The sequence below is a fragment of the Melopsittacus undulatus genome, chromosome 7, assembly GCF_012275295.1.
Source record: "Melopsittacus undulatus isolate bMelUnd1 chromosome 7, bMelUnd1.mat.Z, whole genome shotgun sequence".
Classification (NCBI taxonomy): domain Eukaryota; kingdom Metazoa; phylum Chordata; class Aves; order Psittaciformes; family Psittaculidae; genus Melopsittacus; species Melopsittacus undulatus.
In genome coordinates this window covers 52,408,502-52,425,366 of record NC_047533.1, presented here as the reverse complement: position 1 = coordinate 52,425,366, position 16,865 = coordinate 52,408,502, and the positions used below count along the sequence as shown (strand labels likewise).

At 38.9% G+C, this 16,865-nt stretch overlaps 1 protein-coding gene across 1 annotated transcript; it reads left to right on the top strand.

The window, feature by feature from the left end:
* The first annotated feature begins 679 nt into the window (after positions 1–679).
* Positions 680–15,353, top strand: BDH2 (3-hydroxybutyrate dehydrogenase 2). Its single transcript, XM_005148647.3, has 10 exons — positions 680–745; positions 3,754–3,834; positions 5,306–5,384; positions 7,497–7,593; positions 8,132–8,240; positions 9,369–9,429; positions 10,051–10,164; positions 11,161–11,219; positions 11,873–11,965; positions 13,203–15,353. The coding sequence occupies exons 2-10, from the start codon at positions 3,763–3,765 to the stop codon at positions 13,254–13,256; spliced, it is 738 nt and encodes a 245-aa protein (XP_005148704.1). The 5' UTR covers positions 680–745; positions 3,754–3,762; the 3' UTR covers positions 13,257–15,353.
* Positions 15,354–16,865: the final 1,512 nt, after the last annotated feature.

Below are 16,865 nucleotides of genomic sequence, written 5' to 3'. Positions count from 1 at the left end.
TTTGTTTTGAGGTAGCGTGGTTGGGGGTTGGATTTTTTTCTTTTTTTTTTTCTTTTTTTTTTTTTTTGCTTTGTTTGGTTTTTTTTTTGTCAATTTCCACCACGATTGAAAGGTATGTCTGTTACCAGATTTTTTTTTCTCTTTAATCATTTCATCTTGGTGCTTTAATAAATGAGCTAAGCTAACATTTTCCCTTTTGGAAGGGAGAAACAATGTGCGTATACATACATCTACCTTTCTTATACACAATTACAGGGGCAGTTCTGTTTTAAAAACTATCATAATTTAGCAGAAAGACAAGACAGACTTAACACAAGTAATGTTATCCCAGTTTAGCCACAGAAGTAGCTTTTCCGAAGCAAATGTGCCTTACTCCAAACTCTTCATGAAACATCAATAAAGTATTGTCCTAGTTTGGAATTAGGTAGCTTATATGGCTTAAAGGGGAAAAAACATGCCTCTGGCCTGCTTTAGTGGGAATCCTGTGGGTTTCTTTAATTCCTTAGGGCGAATGGATGGTGAATGCTGGTGCTCCTTTTTTTTGTCCTTTCTTCTGTAGGAATAAAACCACAGCATTCAGGCTCGAGGTTCGGTAGGTGGCAGCATCTCAACTTTTCAACAGGAAATTACGTTCTAGAGAAATTCACCACTTAGACTACAACTCCCAGTAAGCACAGCAGAAAAGACACTGCACTTCATTTTGTACAAAGGTCAGCAAATCTAACACGCTGATTGCGCTCGCTTGGTGAGTGACTATTAACATTTATTTTTAAATGCCTCATAGAATCAGCAAATGTTCATGAAAAGTGATTGTTACATTGGAAAATCTATTTCTTGTGCGTGCTTCTTTGAAAAATATTTATTGTGCATGTTTGTGAGGCTGAAAAATGCATCTATATAGTGTATTGTGCTTACAAAGTGTTAAGGTGATTTACAGAAGTAGTTGACCTGATCAGTTTTTGTTGCCTGTTTTCTGCTGAAAAGATATATGTGACAAAAAGACCTCTAAAAGCTTCTTCTGCGTGCAGGTAGCATATAAGGGCTGGGTAGCGGGGGGAGGAAATAATGCAGTGGTTTCTGTTAGAAGCATCTAGAAGTTTCCCAGGTGTCCAACAGAGCTAAAGCCAGCCAGATCAGAGACTTGACCAGCTGCTGGCTAGGGCCGAGCCCATCAGTGATTATGGTAGCATCTCTAGGATAACGTGTTTAAAAAGTGGGGAAAAGTTGTTGCACAGGAGCAATTGCAGCCAGAAAAGAGTGGAAGGAACAGCTCTGCAAACACCCAGGTCAGTGCAGAAGGAGGGGAAGGTACTCCTGGTGCTAGAGCAGAGGTTCCCCTGCAGCCCATGGAGGTCCATGGTGGAGCTGGATACCCAACTGCAGCCCAGGGAGGACCGCATGCCAGAGCAGAGGGATGCCCAAAAGATGCTGTAGCCTCATGGAAAATGATTTGGAGAAAACTCCATGAACAAACTTGCCAACAAAGTTTTTAAGCTGACAAGCAGGTATTCTTTATTGCAGCACTGAGAGACACGGGGAATAGCTCCTCCTAACGCATGTCTCCCCTACTGCTGCACAAGCCGTCCTTATACAGTCCCTGGGCATACGTACATATTGATGAGGCTACATATGGATTACATTATTTTCCAGAAAGTTCCCCCCATGCGCACAAAATTGTGGTGGTGGTCTCTGAGGGTTGTTTACTTCTTCCAACAATCTTCATCACTTCTGGCAGCCTTTGAAGCACGCTCAGTAGATGCTTTTACCAGCTTAATTGGTTCATTAGTACCACAGACATAATAATCCTCCTGTCTTCCTACTTATCATTTAGTTTAACCATACCCCATCCTGAACACCTGCCATTCCCAGATACTCCTTATCCTTGCATCCTGTTCTTTGAGCCTGTTTTTCTTACATTCATTTTGTACTAAGGTCATAGGGCCTAAAACTATGTCGCCTATAACATTTTATCTTATACGAGGATTCTCAGTATGTTGTCTAGCTGTACTCTGCTTTTTTGTTTTTTCTGTGTATCATACACCTCAGTAATTTTCCACTGCTACTGTTACAAAGCCATCAAACTTAACATTACTTAAAACTAATTCTAAAGGTTTATATATTCCATTTTGTAATTTTGTGGGCCCCCCCCTTGTCTCAGAAGCCTGTGCTGGAGCACAGTCCCGACACTAACTGTGGCTCATGGAGAGAGGAGCCCAGGCTGGAGCAGGTTTGGTGCAGGACTGGTGACCCTGCAGGGGACCCACACTGGAGGAACCTGTTCATGAAGGACTGCACACATGTAAGGGACCCACGCTGCAGCAGTTTTTGAAGAACTGCAACCTGTGGGAAGGACTCGTGTTGGAGAAATTGGTTGGTCTTGATACATAAGCTGTAACTGCCTTAAAACCATCCAATCTTTTGATTTATATATTACAATAGAAAGAATTTTTCCATTCAGTTTCTTCAGAAATCTGATTTGTTGAATCTATAACCTTCAGGGGAACACTGGTTTTGCTGCAACTTTTATAGGGAAAAGGTGCTGAGAAAATAGAATTTCTGTGCAAAATCAGATAAATTAATACTTTGGTTTAAGTTACAGGACACTGAATTTGACTTTGCAATCTGAGCCACGGTTTAGATTTGAGCATCTCTAGATGACAGTGTTGTCTGCTAATTTAGGAGAGATTATGGTATCTTTATCTTCTCAGTGAAGTACTTGGTATGATGGATTCATGTATATTTTTTAAGATTTTAGGTTCTTGGGATGCTTTTCTACATTCATAGCTACATAAACAACTTTTGCTCAGTGGGTTAAAAGTGCAGAAAGTTTTGCTTATTGATAACCCAATTAGCAAATACCAGATACTGCACTCTGACTGAAACACAATGGCTTCACTCTGAAACATCCTGCTCAGTAGTTTGTCCCTTACATAACAGAAAATCCACAGGAGGGAGAAGATTGCATTCGCTTTTAGTTATTTGTCTGCAGCTTTACATGCTGGTTTTCTTTAAACATGCCACACATTTCAAAGTGTGTGCCTGGGAAGAAGATAGGAGGGCAACGTTTTGCCTTGTGGCTGCTACGCACTGAGTAAGGTAGGACGTCCTAGAGGTTCCCTGTTGCCTGTCCTAAGCATGCTCAGTAGTCCCCTGAGAGCAAGGAAGATGAGAAGGGCAAGAGAAGACAGAGCTTTATCATTTTCCCCTCCCCTCTGCCTTGTTGGAGCTGGGAATTTGCAGTGCTGGAAGTTTCCTGAGACAATTCAGAGCCAACACCAAGGCACAGGGTATTGTGTGGAATTTAGTGCAATCTAGGAAGTTGATGAGCTTAAGAGGAGCAGAAGGCAGACCTGCTTTCTAAGAACACAATAGACAATGGAAACACAAGAGTATGAACTGCTGTGCTTCTGTTTCACCTTAACTTTTTCTTTTTTTTTCTGTTTAAGGCAAAACAAAGTCTGGTTTCTGCTATAAAAAAGCTTGGCTTTTGAGCTCAGATACCTTCTGATATTTTTTTAGCTTCTTACTATATTAAAAAACTAAACCAAAACAAAGATTGAGGCAGCCTCCTCTCAGCACCCTGGGTGACTCAGGGTCATACTGCAGCAAAACAGGACAGTCTGTGAAGCAATTTGATGTCAGAGGTACTCAGAATCATGTCTAGATTTTGGAATGCATTTGCATTTGATTCCCTGGGAATGGTTTTGGCTCATCTTTTTGTTAAAGATTCTGTGACATCTTCTGTCTGCACAGATCAGCAGCATGGGCCGGCTCAATGGGAAGGTCATACTGCTGTCAGCAGCAGCACAGGGGATTGGACGAGCAGCTGCTATAGTAAGTTGGAGAATGTTTGTTCTTCTGTACCTAAACTAGGTCTCTAATGCTAGCTTGTCCAGAGGCAGCCGCACCAAACAAGTTCTTGAATTCATAAACTGTAGATGAAGCCAGAACGCTTCATTGAAAAAATCAGGGAATAATAGAGTCATTGTACTACATCCATTGTGCTGTTTGAATTTCTGAAAGTCTGAGGCTCCAAGTGGTGCCATCAGGCAAGGATAAGGGTAAAATTCAAGAACAGCTGCAACTGCTTTTTTAACAATACACAGCTGGTAATGTATGTACCTTTAATCCTATATCTCTGCTGCTTTGCTCTGGAAGAAGATAAGGATAGGAGGAATATTTCCTCTTAGACCCTATGGTAAAACAATGATATTTTATTTACATTAATCATTGACATAACTGAATCTTACATGATACCAACTGCACAGCTACAATGTTGTTCACCATGAGCAACTGTGAGAAATAATTTAGAATTCAATTACTTGAACAGAATTCAACATATGTATTAACTTTCTGGCTACCTTTTAATTCCTTTTGACCAGTTCTTCCCCTGCCATTTCATTCTTCCATAGCAGATAGAGAAGCTAGTGCGGTTATCTCAGTATCTCCATATTGTAATCAACAAGCCGGGAAAAGCTCTCATAAGAAGGATTTCTGCCAATCCTAGTTAGTTTCGTATGCATGCAGTTAAGAATGCAAGAGACTGCTAATCTGGGCACTTATATTAAAACACTTAGTCCAAAGGAAGAGATAATTGTAAATTTGTAAATACCCAACAAGCATGGAAGGAAGACCATTTTTGTTAAATGCCACTGTCCTTTTAAGCTGCACTTGAGATGCTTATTTTGAAGATTAGGGCCTATAGTCTGAGATATCATAATAATTTTGACGCAGAGGTTACTTTGTTAGCATAGCTGTCAATTTATCAGTCATCACAGTGCAGAGAAAGTAGGCTTTGAGGGGAGCTTCAAGTGCCAAAGAAAGTCATGTTTGTTTTAATACTGCTCTATTCCAACGGTTTGGTTGCAAAGTATTTTCATAAAGGTTCTATATGGCCATTTCTTCTTATGATTTGCGCCTTTATCTGTCAAATCCCATTTAAATCCAAGACAGACAATTCTAGCCCTACCTGTTTGTAACAGGCTTACTAGTGTTCGTGCAGTTAACAAGGGTAATAACAGTGCCAGTTGTCTTAGTCTGGTTACTGTTATTATACTGTATTTGTAGATTCCATAAGGAAAATATGTTAACTCTTGTCTTGTATCACATGCAGTTACTTAGTTGTCCCCAAGATGTGTGGTAATTGATGCCCATCACTCCCCAACATGCCCTAAATTAAAAGTGAGAGATAGCTGCCTTCAGCCAACTTTGATTCAAGCCAAAAAGGAAAGGAGGAAGAAGCAGAATTTATTTCTGGTAAGATCTGGAATATCTAAATATAAACTGTTTCTCTTGTATTCTTTAGGCTTTTGCAAAAGAAGGAGCCAAAGTCATTGCTACAGACATCAATGAGCCTAAGCTACAAGAGTTGGAGAAATATCCAGGTAAATGACCTATAGTAGTTGTTGGCTCAGCTCTTGCCAGTTTTGGTGTAGAATGGCTAAAATCTAACTTGAAGATAGGGCAAACTTCAAAAGACCAGGAAAAAAAAGAAAAAAAGGAAAATATCCAGACTAATTCTGTAGGTATTGGCATTGCTTTATTCTGTGACGTGGAATGGCAGAGATTCAGCATGTAACATGCTGCAATATCAGCATATTAGAGTATTCAAGGCATGCGAAATAACTTGAGTTTTTTGTGTCACAGAAGCAGCTAATTTCTGCTTCCCAGAGTGGCACCCATTTCAGTTATCTTTTGAGATCACTAGGCTAATTGTCAGACATAGCACTCTAAATGGCACAGAATGCTTTTCACTCATCGCAAGAGCTAACATCCAGCTATACAAAAAGTAAATTTAGTGTCTTGCATTTCCATGGCACATAGTTACAAAGGAACACATTGAGAGGATAGCTGCCTACTAGAGTTTACTATGTCTTCAGAAACTAACCCCACAACACTAGGTAAGCCTGTTACATTTGCACAAATGTTCAGGCCTTAAGATGACTTTCCTACTGATGTCACAGGAACATACTGCAAGGAGTAATTTTGCATAGCTGTGTTTCTTAATCATAAGAGACACAAGTGTGCACCATCATATAAAAATAATTCTTTAGTCTTGAAATAAAAAGTAAGACTTGGATGTATTTTACAACTGAAAATTCTTCCAACTCATTTTGATGGAATTAATTGGATTTAAGGAATTCCTGTTATAGGGTGACAGTCAAATATGCAAAAGCACTTTTCTCTAGCACAGCTTTTAGGGTGACCGTTGATCTCTATTGACTGGAGCTCACCACAAGCAATCCCTTTGTAACTCTTTGGGAACTTCAGGACTTTTCCAGCTTTATTCTGTGGGTGTTTAGAAAAGTGTTAAGTTTCAACTGGGTGTTTTTTTCCTTCTGCTGTTGTGGTCACAAGAAGTAATTTTCCATGTACTCAGAGCCACTTCCATCCTTTTGACATACGATTAGTTGTAGTTAAGCTGTAATTCATCAAGGCTTGGCACATTGTGCTCTTTGAATTTTATCCAGGAGAGGTAATTCCGGTGCTGATGTAAATCATCAGCCTGTAGTCTTAATTGCATCCTTATACATAAATCTCTTCAAAAGTGTCTGTATCATTTAACTAAGGCATATAAAACCTGTTCAAGGATTTGTCAGTTTGGCTTCAGAAGAAAGAGGGTTTTGTCAATTTCAGATCAAATTCTCCTATAATTTAGATATCACTCAGATGCTTTACAAACAGCTTTATGTCTAGAATCATGTATGCTGGATGAGACCTCTGGGGCCATAAATGCTTTGCCTGCACTGTCCTTACAGTCCTGCCTATTGCTCAAAGTAGCTGTGGTTAGAGCAGGTTGCTCAGGGCTGTGTTGAGTCAAGTTCTGAACATCTCCAAGGATGGAATTTCGTCAGCAACCTCTGCAGGCCCCTGTTCCGGTGCAACTGCCTTTACGGTTTTAAAATAATAATGATATTTTAAAACACACAAGAAAAAAACCTCCAAACAAACAGAGGCCCACAGCAGAAAGATGAAAGTCAACAGAAAGAAGTTGGAATATGGGGAAGTCCGACTGAATATAAGGTGTTTGGTTGTTGTGGATTTTGGTGGTGATGTTTGGAGGTTTTTTCTTACGTGTTTTTAAATACATGGACATGGAAGTTTGTTATGATTATACAGGTTCTGTAATCATTCAGTTTAAGAGTATAGTGGAATTCAAGCTTACTGGAAATGTTTTTACGGTAAATGATGTTAGCTTGTCTGCTTGTGTGATGCTGTTACAACAAATTGAATCAGTTGATCTTTCTTTAATTCCCTTCTGAAATTTTAGGAAGCATGACCTGCTGTCCATTGCTGTCCTGACTGAACCACTGCATTAACCTAATGATTAAATGCAGCTCTCAGTCAGTGAGTCTCCATGTTGTGGTGCACCACTGAGGGGGACTTCTCCCTGTCAAGACACTGCCTTAAATAGTGGGTGCAATTCTCAGTAGTTCAGAAAAATAAACCGATGATCCTTAGTCAAATACAGTGAAGCAAATACCATATTTTTCTAGGCATTCAAATACGTGTTCTGGATGTCACCAAAAAGGAGCAGATAGAAAATCTGGCCAAGGAGATTGAAAAGATTGACGTCCTCTGTAACATTGCAGGGTAACAAGCTTCTATTTGATCCTACCTTTTTTTTTCCAGTTTTTCCTGTCTTCCAGAAGTACTTCCTTTTACTTAAATGCGTTTTATTTCTTTTGCTTTAATTCACCTTATGCCTTACAGACAAATTTTCATGTGTTTTCATCAAACCTGAACTTCTCATGTGTAGCCATGTTACCCAGGCCAAGACAGAATGGCTCTTGGATTTGTTGTGTTTTCCACACTCTGTGGGTGCCCAGCACTGATGGCTTTGGCCCTCCCAGCACAACAGTGAGCAAAGATGAGGGTCTGCTAGTGCTCTGCTTTTCTTTGGTTTTGTTTTGTCCCTACTGCCAAGCATTTCTTTGCACATATTGAGTCTGCCCTGTGTTCCTCATACTCTTCAGAAGAAATACACTGTTGCTTGTTTTCTTTACAAGAGCTCTAGTCCCTCCTTTCAGGGTTGGAAGAGTTACCTACTGCAAAATTATATGGGGAAATGTGCATTAAAAGCCACAGAATTGTAAACCACAGACTAATCCGGTTCATTAACTTATTCTAGGTTTGTTCATCATGGAACCATTCTGGACTGTGAGGATCAAGACTGGAACTTCACTATGAACCTCAATGTTCGCAGCATGTATCTGATGATCAAGACATTCCTTCCTAAGGTAACGATTGCTTGACTGTGACTTGTTAGTCTCTGCTGCATTGCATTTAAAGTGTGAGAGGTCTAAATTGTTGCCACTGTGACAGCATGGGATTTGAGATAAAAATGCTAGTATGCAGCTTCTAAAACACTCTTAGCACTGTATAATTCTTCAAGCAGACAACCTGTCTAAAGGATGTGGTAGAGAAGATACATTCAGGGGCTTGCAGTATGTAATATGTAACTAAAATCCTTCAAATGCAAAGCTGCAAGGGAGCCATTGCAATACAGTGCTACCACATTCTACTATAGCACACAGCTGCACAAAATAATTGTAAATAATGTATAGTAACATGAATTTTATGGAACTCTGGAAACTATCTTGTGAAGCGATTCAGTGCCACTGATGGCAACATGCAGGTTATATCAGAACAGTGTAGCAGCATGAGGACACTTGTTGACATAATAACTAGGTTTGGGACTACAGAAACTTGTGAACTGCATAAGGAGTTTATATTCCTGTAAATGCAAAGGCCAGATGTGGAAGCTGTGACCATGTCTGGATGGTGATTACTCTTTTCAATCTTGTTCCAGTCCTTTTTGTTTGGTTTGGTTTTTGGTTTGTTGTTTTATAGGGTTTTTTAAGCTGATGCCTATTTTCAAGTTTTCTATATAACAGCTGTAGGCATCTTGGGTTTGGGATGCCTAAAAAGGTTATAACTTAAAGAAATCTAGCTGCAAATCAAAGATGCTAAAGCTTTGATTTAGTCTTCTGCAAAAGTAATGTTTGAATGGGATCTGTGAGTAACTGCATTGGTAGATGGCGTAAGCAGAGTTATTACATTTTGTAGCTTACTGTGGTGACAAAAGGACAATGATTCCAAGGTGGCTATCACAGGAAAAAAAAGTCCTTTTCTGTCATAGTCTTAACTCCTGAGACGACTGAGAATTTAGTGTGAACTTCAGGTTCTGCTTTACTACTTCAGTCAGTAGATTAAAAGAGATAAGCACCCATTTGTGCCGATTAAGCTTTGCTACGCTGTTTATCCATTGCATGTAGGGCTGTTCCATGGATTGTTATGGGCTATTGTGCTGGATCTGCAGAGGGCAAAACAGTCTGCATTTGAATGACTTACATATTCTCTTGCAGATGCTCAAACAGAAATCTGGAAATATTATAAATATGTCTTCTGTGGCATCCAGCATTAAAGGTCAGTATCTTGCTAGAGTTCCTTATATAAATCTCAGAAATTATGGGACTGCAAAATAAACCTTGCACAACTTTGAAATGAGAGAGCACTGCCAGTCCTGAGGAGGGATACAGTTAAAGAAAAAAAAAAAAGAGCACACATCAACTCATACGTACCCACAAGGACATGGATGGCAAATTGCAGAAACATTAAGATGCTTGCTTCTGAGCTTTTGAATCTGTACTGAATGTTTCATAGTACCTTTTCTACCAGTTTGTATTAAATAAAAAGGAACTGCTTCCAGTGACACCTTGCTACATATATTCTTCAGAGAAACAATGAAGAAATGACAGTTACATCAGCACTGTAGCTATTCTTCTCAAGGAAGGCTGTTCCAAAATCTTTGCTTTGTTAGCTTTCTTGACTACTCCCCAAACTTACACTACTGAAAGGTCTTTGCTCTCATGTGTGCCTGCATAGAATTCTGGCAGTCAGCATTTTTGTTAGCCTGTCCTTACAGAGAGACTACAGGTGCTACAGGAAATGCTGGGACCCAGCACCAGGTGCATATTGAACAAACTTGGTTCTCTTTTTCTTTCTTTAACATGTTTCTACACTGCCTTCACACTGACCTTCTGTTAGGAGTTGTGAACAGATGTGTATATAGTACTTCAAAGGCAGCAGTTATTGGTCTAACAAAGTCTGTGGCTGCTGATTTCATTGAACAAGGCATCAGATGCAACTGCATATGTCCTGGTAAGTATTCATACATTATTCTGTAAACTAGGAGCAGATTCTAGAAGGCCCTATTTACTTTGACATTATTAACAAAGAATACACTTGCAAGTGGCAACTAAAGTTACCAACAACATAAAGGTGCAGGACCTGCTTGAAACATTTGAGATTTAAAATACAAAAGTCGTTACTTTTTTAGTTAAGTTGTATATTTAGTCTGTTAACCCAGCACATGCACATTATATATGCATTGCACACTACTTGAATGTTTATTTTCAAATATATACTCTAGGAAGATAGGAGCAGGCAAGGGCTAGCTAGCAGGCTAGCTGTTGTTTAACCATCTGAAAAGTATTGAATCCAGTTCTCAAAGTCCTGCCTTCTCTTGAAATTTAGAATCCTATGCCACATTTACTGTTTTGCAGTCCTGAATTGTATTACAAAGGTATACGTAAGTGTTAAGACATACAGATAGAATCATGGAATAGTGAGGGTTGGAAAAGACCTTAAGATTCCAAACCCCTGCCATGGGCAGGGATGCTCACACTAGACCATGCTACCCAAGGCTCTGTCCAAACTGGCCTTGAACACTGCCAGGGATGAAGCGTTCATCACTTCTTTAGGCAACCTGTTCCAGTGCCTCACCACCCTCACAGTAAAGAGCTTCTTCCTTATATCTAACCTGAACTTTCCCTGTTGAAGTTTAAACCCATTATCCCTTGTCTATCACTACAGTCCCTGATGAAGGGTCCTTCTCTGGCACCTGTGTAGGCCCCCTTCAGATACTGGAAGGCTGCTATGAGGTCTCCATGCAGCCTTCTCTTCTTCAGGCTGAACAGCCCCAACTTTCTCAGCCTGTCTTCATATGGGAGGTGCTCCAGCCTCCGATCATCCTTGTTGCCAGTTGGCTGAATAGATCCTGTGGATGACTGGTTCTCAAGAGAACCACTGAACAGCATTTTTTTCATGATTGCTGATGAAGATAATTTTTAATACTGAATTTTAAATTTTGCATAGGAACTGTTGACACTCCATCTCTGCAGGAAAGAATCCAAGCTCGGCCTAACCCAGAACAGGTGTGTACCTACATTTAACTCCCTTTAAATATAAATATGCAGCAGTACTTTGCCCATTTTCAGGAATGTTCCCTATTTCAGAGTACCAATGTTAACATAGCAGCAGTGTCTCCTTTGATAGTTTGGTCAGTTTGTACTCAAGACAAAGGTCTTAATGCCTCAGAAGGTTACTACTGCTTAATGAATACAGAGGGTCTGTCATCTGTGGAAGCATTTGCAACCATTGGTTACAGTGTCTGGTGCAAAGGTAGAAGATATTTTCTACTGGGGCATGTGGCAGCCACAGACTAGTGCAAAACCGTGATAGAAAGGGCATCCTGGCTATGCATGTCAAAATTGTTTGGAATGCTTACCCATACTGACTAGATAACTGTGAGCCCTCATTCAAAAGGCTTGGGAATATCTACCACCAAAGAAAGAAATGACTTACACTGGCTTTACTCTGGAACCAGAGATTTAGGTCCAGTCTCCTACTGTTTTTAAATCTGAAATTCATACCAGTGTTAATATGCTTTGTCTAGCATAAATGTCCTACTGAGTGTACTAAAAGAATTTGTGTCTTATGGCTTACTGCCTGTACTGCTATACATGTCATATTAGATTAAAATAATTGGTTTTCATTTTTGATATACCAAATGCTCCTGTGCATATAGGCATTGAAAGATTTTCTAGCCAGACAGAGGACTGGTAGGATGGCTACTGCTGAAGAAGTGGCCCATCTCTTTGTGTACTTGGCCTCTGATGAAGTAAGTATGAACAATAAAATTTCCTGTCACAGAATCCTGTGGTACTTTGCTGTTTCACAATAGAGAGAAGTTGTTTTAGGAGGATTTACATTGTCTTTAAGATGGATTATTACAAAAAAAACAAACAACAAAACAAAAGACTAAGATATTTTACTGAGTTCAACCTGTAATGCAAGAAGTACTCTGAATGTTGACAGTGATTGATAAGGCATTAGGTGTTTGGTACTTTAGCCTGATGGTTTGATGCCATCCAAGGAAATTGACTGACCCCAAATCATCCTGAATGATACTAGAAATGGGCTTGTCTGCTTTTCCACATTTGTACATGGCTAGATCATGTTTTAAGGAGGTAGATTAGTAATCATCACTTACTTTCACTATTCAAAGAGCGTTGAACTGCTCACCATTTTAGCTAAAAGGGCTAATGCTCAGAGTGAATTTACCCTTTCAGCATAAGAAAAACCACAGACTCACTAAAGTTGTTATACACCAAACTCTTAATGACCACCACAAGTACTACCAATGTTAATGAGCATGTATCAAGGTAATTTGGGGTGCTATAAATTTAATATGAATCTAAAGCTGGGCTGGATTCATCTGGGCTTGTCCAGCAGTCCCACTGACTATAACACAGTATTTTAACGGAATTAACACTGTCTTAATGTTGCTATCTCTCAGTAATCTGTTTCCCATTTTCATCTTGGTTTTATTGTGCCTGTAAAGCTACTAATTTTTTTAGTCTGGTCATAGGGTTTTCAACCATACCTAGACAGAATTACATTTTTCCAATATATTCAATATGCTTCAGTACTGACATACAGAAGAATGCCAACAGCTTAGTTGCTTACCTCACAATCTGCCTGATTTAACTTTTCAGTTAGGTGTCCTTATAATTATTGGCTGACCTGATCAGATTCTTCCAAGCTAAAGAGCTAATTACATCATAGTGTGATGTATTATTCTTGCAGATAAAACATCTATAGTCTAGTTCATGTGAATATTGCTTCTAATAATACTTTTGATACACTCCCCCAAGTTAGCCAAAAGGCTTCCATTTCTAAGTTTGTTTGTATTCTATTTATTCAGGTATTTTTGTAAAACAAAACAAAAAAATGCCTGTATAAAAGGAATGCCAGGCTGGGTTGTTTTTTTTCTTTAAATTAAAAGAAAAAAGGTTTTCCTGTAATCAATAGCCATGAAAAGTTAGTTAAAATTGTTACTTGTTATGTAATTTCAGTCTGCCTATGTGACCGGTAATGAACTAATCATTGATGGAGGATGGAGCTTGTGATTGACCCTACTTGCAAATGGAAATTCGTACCACAAAATGCAAAAAGTGAGGATTGTGTTTCTTGGATAAGATAGTTGGCAGAGATTTAGATCACCCATATGATGTCCTTCAAAACAAATTTGGTACATTTTTACTGTGAGGTGTTCTCTTTACCAATTCACTTTTCCCTAAATAGTGAATACTGGAGAAAAATATGCTTCATGTAGCTTCAATTTCTGGTAACTCCAAGAGTATGAGAGAATAGCAATTTAGCATGTAAGATTTCAGAAGGCAAAGAATATTATTAAAGGTACAAAATCTGAATTATGCTTTAAGCAAATCTGAGCAAAAGTAATTAAATACTACCTTTATTATCTGAGCAAAAGTAATTAAATACTACCTTTATTATCATCCTGCAAAGTACCTGGAAGCTAAGCATTCACAATTAGATTTCCTACTAGCATTGACAGACTGTCCTGAGAAAACAGGGCAACTAGTATTAAATCATCCAAACTGATCCTGAATTAAGTGTGGTTTAAATAGAAGAAGCAGAAATAATGACAAATTTGAAGATATGAACATTTGAATAATTTTGTTACTGGTAATAAATGTTTCTGTATTAGAAAACATACTAATTGCAAATTTCACTTGAAAGCAGATTCTGTCTTGCAAATTACAAATTAAGTTCTTTCTGCTCTGTACTATCATTAGGAAAATGGTTTACAACTGTAACAGCTGTAGAGAAGCACTCTGAATTGTTGAAAAGAATGTCCAGTGCCTGACAACACTTACAGATCCAAAGTGGTCAGTGCGAGACAGTCAAACACTGTGGATATGTGGTATATGGGTGCACAAAACTTCCTGTGTATACAGCAGAGGGTTGGTGTAGATGCACAGCTGGTTTGTGCAACTGCCATGTCCATTTCCCACATCCTGGGTAAGTTAGGTTTTTGAAATCTGGAAAAGCAGTAGCACAAAAAGCAGGATTGGCTTGTTGATTGGCCCCTTTGTGAAGTTTGGGAGGGATTTTTGTTTAAGCACATAACTGCTTCATGAAGACCATGATGTTTTCTTGAAGTAGAAATAATGGAGAGGAGCCTGCTCTAAAGCTTAAGGCTAAAGCTTGCAAAATGTAGAAAACATTAAAATCATGTGTAGTTCTGCAATCACTTACAAAGCACATTAACTAGTACAGAAGAGGTCCTAGTGGGAGAAATGGAGACCAGAACTGTTTCATTAGTGGTATAGATCACTCCTAAATTGGTCTTGGATGTATCATTACTATATTTTGTTTTTATCCTTACATGCACACAGAGTACTATGCAAGGACATCACTCTGGTAGGCATGGATGAGGTTATATGTGTGAGAATTATGCTTACATACACAGGTGGATCTCCATCAATATGCTTAGACTTCTGGCACACAAGCAAAAGGAGTGGATTTTACAGCTTTAGATAGAGCAGATATATTCCTCTTCAAAAAGATGTACTGATATGGGACAAATGTTGTCAAATCCTTATGCTAGGTGCTAGGCTTTGTATTCTATTGTTTGATTGTTAAATATCAGTATAGTTCATGGTAAAACACAAGCCTATTTCTCTGAAAAGGACTGTTTCTACAAGAGTTTGTGTATGTTTTTATTGTGATAGCACATGGTAGCTTTGATTTATGAATCAGAAACCTATTAACAGAAAGTCTCATACTCTGGGGAAAAAAAGCCATAAATCCTGACCCAGAGATCTAAGGCACTCAATAACCTGAATTCCAAAACTATTTGTTTTGCTAATATACTATTAAAATGGCCATGAATGACATAGGCTGGCCGTCTATAAATAAGGTTACCTTAATAGACATTGCATGCAGCCCCATTTATCTAGTTTGTGAATGAAGCTGTATGTAATTTCATATATATTCATATATTTTAAATACATATATACATGTTGGAGGAATTAAAGAATAAGTGTACTGAGTGTGATTAATCAGTAATCAGAAAGCACAGGAGGAAACGTTGAATATTTTGTGCATGTTTCTGTAACTGCCATGTTTTTTAAAATTACCGTTTAAGATTTTCAGTATTAGCTGAAACATTAATAAAAATTATTTGATTTCAAAGATGATTGGACATGTCTAGCTAAAATCAGACTTATTATTTTAATATCGTAAGTAAATGCAACTTTTACAAATGAGACAGTATCATGGATAGTGGCTTCCTTGGACTCATTTTTTGCTTAACTTTCACCCTTAATCATGGTTGGAGCATTCTGATCTTGTGTACTTTGTTTAGGGGGGGGTTGAGTACCTGATGTTTCAAAAAAAGACCCCGGCAGCCAAGCAGGATTGAGCTGAGGCAGAAATCCAAAGTTATCCAAACTGGTTCCACTAATGTTCACTGACATAAATTCAAATGTTGTTAAGTTCAGGTTGGCAGGGTACCATTTCAATGGTTTTGGGGTTCCATATGAAGGCCAAAGTCCCTCCTCTACAGTAGGTGTTTTCAGACTTACCTTGAAAAGAGAATCTTCCCATTGCAGTAACACAGGAAACTTGCATTGTGTATTCTGAAAATATAATTAAGAATCTTAGAGAAAATTCATTATACTTGTTGCATATTGAACTTTATTAACATTTCTAAGTTCACTGGTGACTCTAACACACAGATGCTACTCAGGAAATGCTGTTTTTGTCAAAGAATTCCTTCAACAAAAGGAGATGCCATTTTCTTTTTATGTTGCAGTAAAAGCACAGGGATACAGATTTTCAGTGGTAGTGGAAAAGCTGGTAGACCAGGAAAAAAAGGAAAATGGGTGGAGATAGCTGCCATTTGCCGTACTAGGAAAGTTCTTCGTGGATATGTTAACAGCTACAACGCTGAAATGCATCCAGCAGATTTGCTGGAATTATTAAAGGAGAAGGCTTCTTAATGCCCTTGTGACCTCTTAATTCCCTGGTCTGTTTTAATGCAAATAGGTAATTATTTTTTTTTTCCTTCCACGACAGTGATAATAGAGGAATTTTTTTACTTTTCAGATTGTAGGTCTTTTGGGAAGGGTGAGGGGGGAAGAGACTTCCCTGATTCAGAGTCCTTCTGGAACATTTTAATTGATCAAAACCCAGCGCTTCTTTCTCTCAGTGGGCTTCAGTCTGTGTAATACTACTAGGAGCAAAAATAGCAGCATGTTGCATTTGAATCTCCTTTCACATAAACCACAGAATCATAGAATGTTTTGGGTTAGAAGGGACCCTAAAGCTCACCCACGTCCAATCCCCCTCTGTCATGGGCAGGGGCACCTTCCACTAGACCAGGTTGCTCAAAGCCCCTTCCAGCCTGGCCTTGTTCACTGCCAGGGATGGGGCAGCCACAGCTTCTAAGGACAATCTGTGCCAGGGTCTCACCACCCTCACAGTGAAGAGCTTTTTGCTAGTATCTCATCTAAATCTATGCAGTGTAGCTTGCAAAATGAGGTTGTGAGAGCAGGTCTGTCTCATTTCCTCACATGCAGGTACAGATGAGGTGCTTTATGCTCATTTAAGGAGAAATACTTGAGTTTCTTGATGTTGGTTTGCCTTGTGGTTTTGTTTTTGTTTTTGTTTTTTTTCTCCTGCCTTCCCCAGTGCAATTTTTTCTGCAT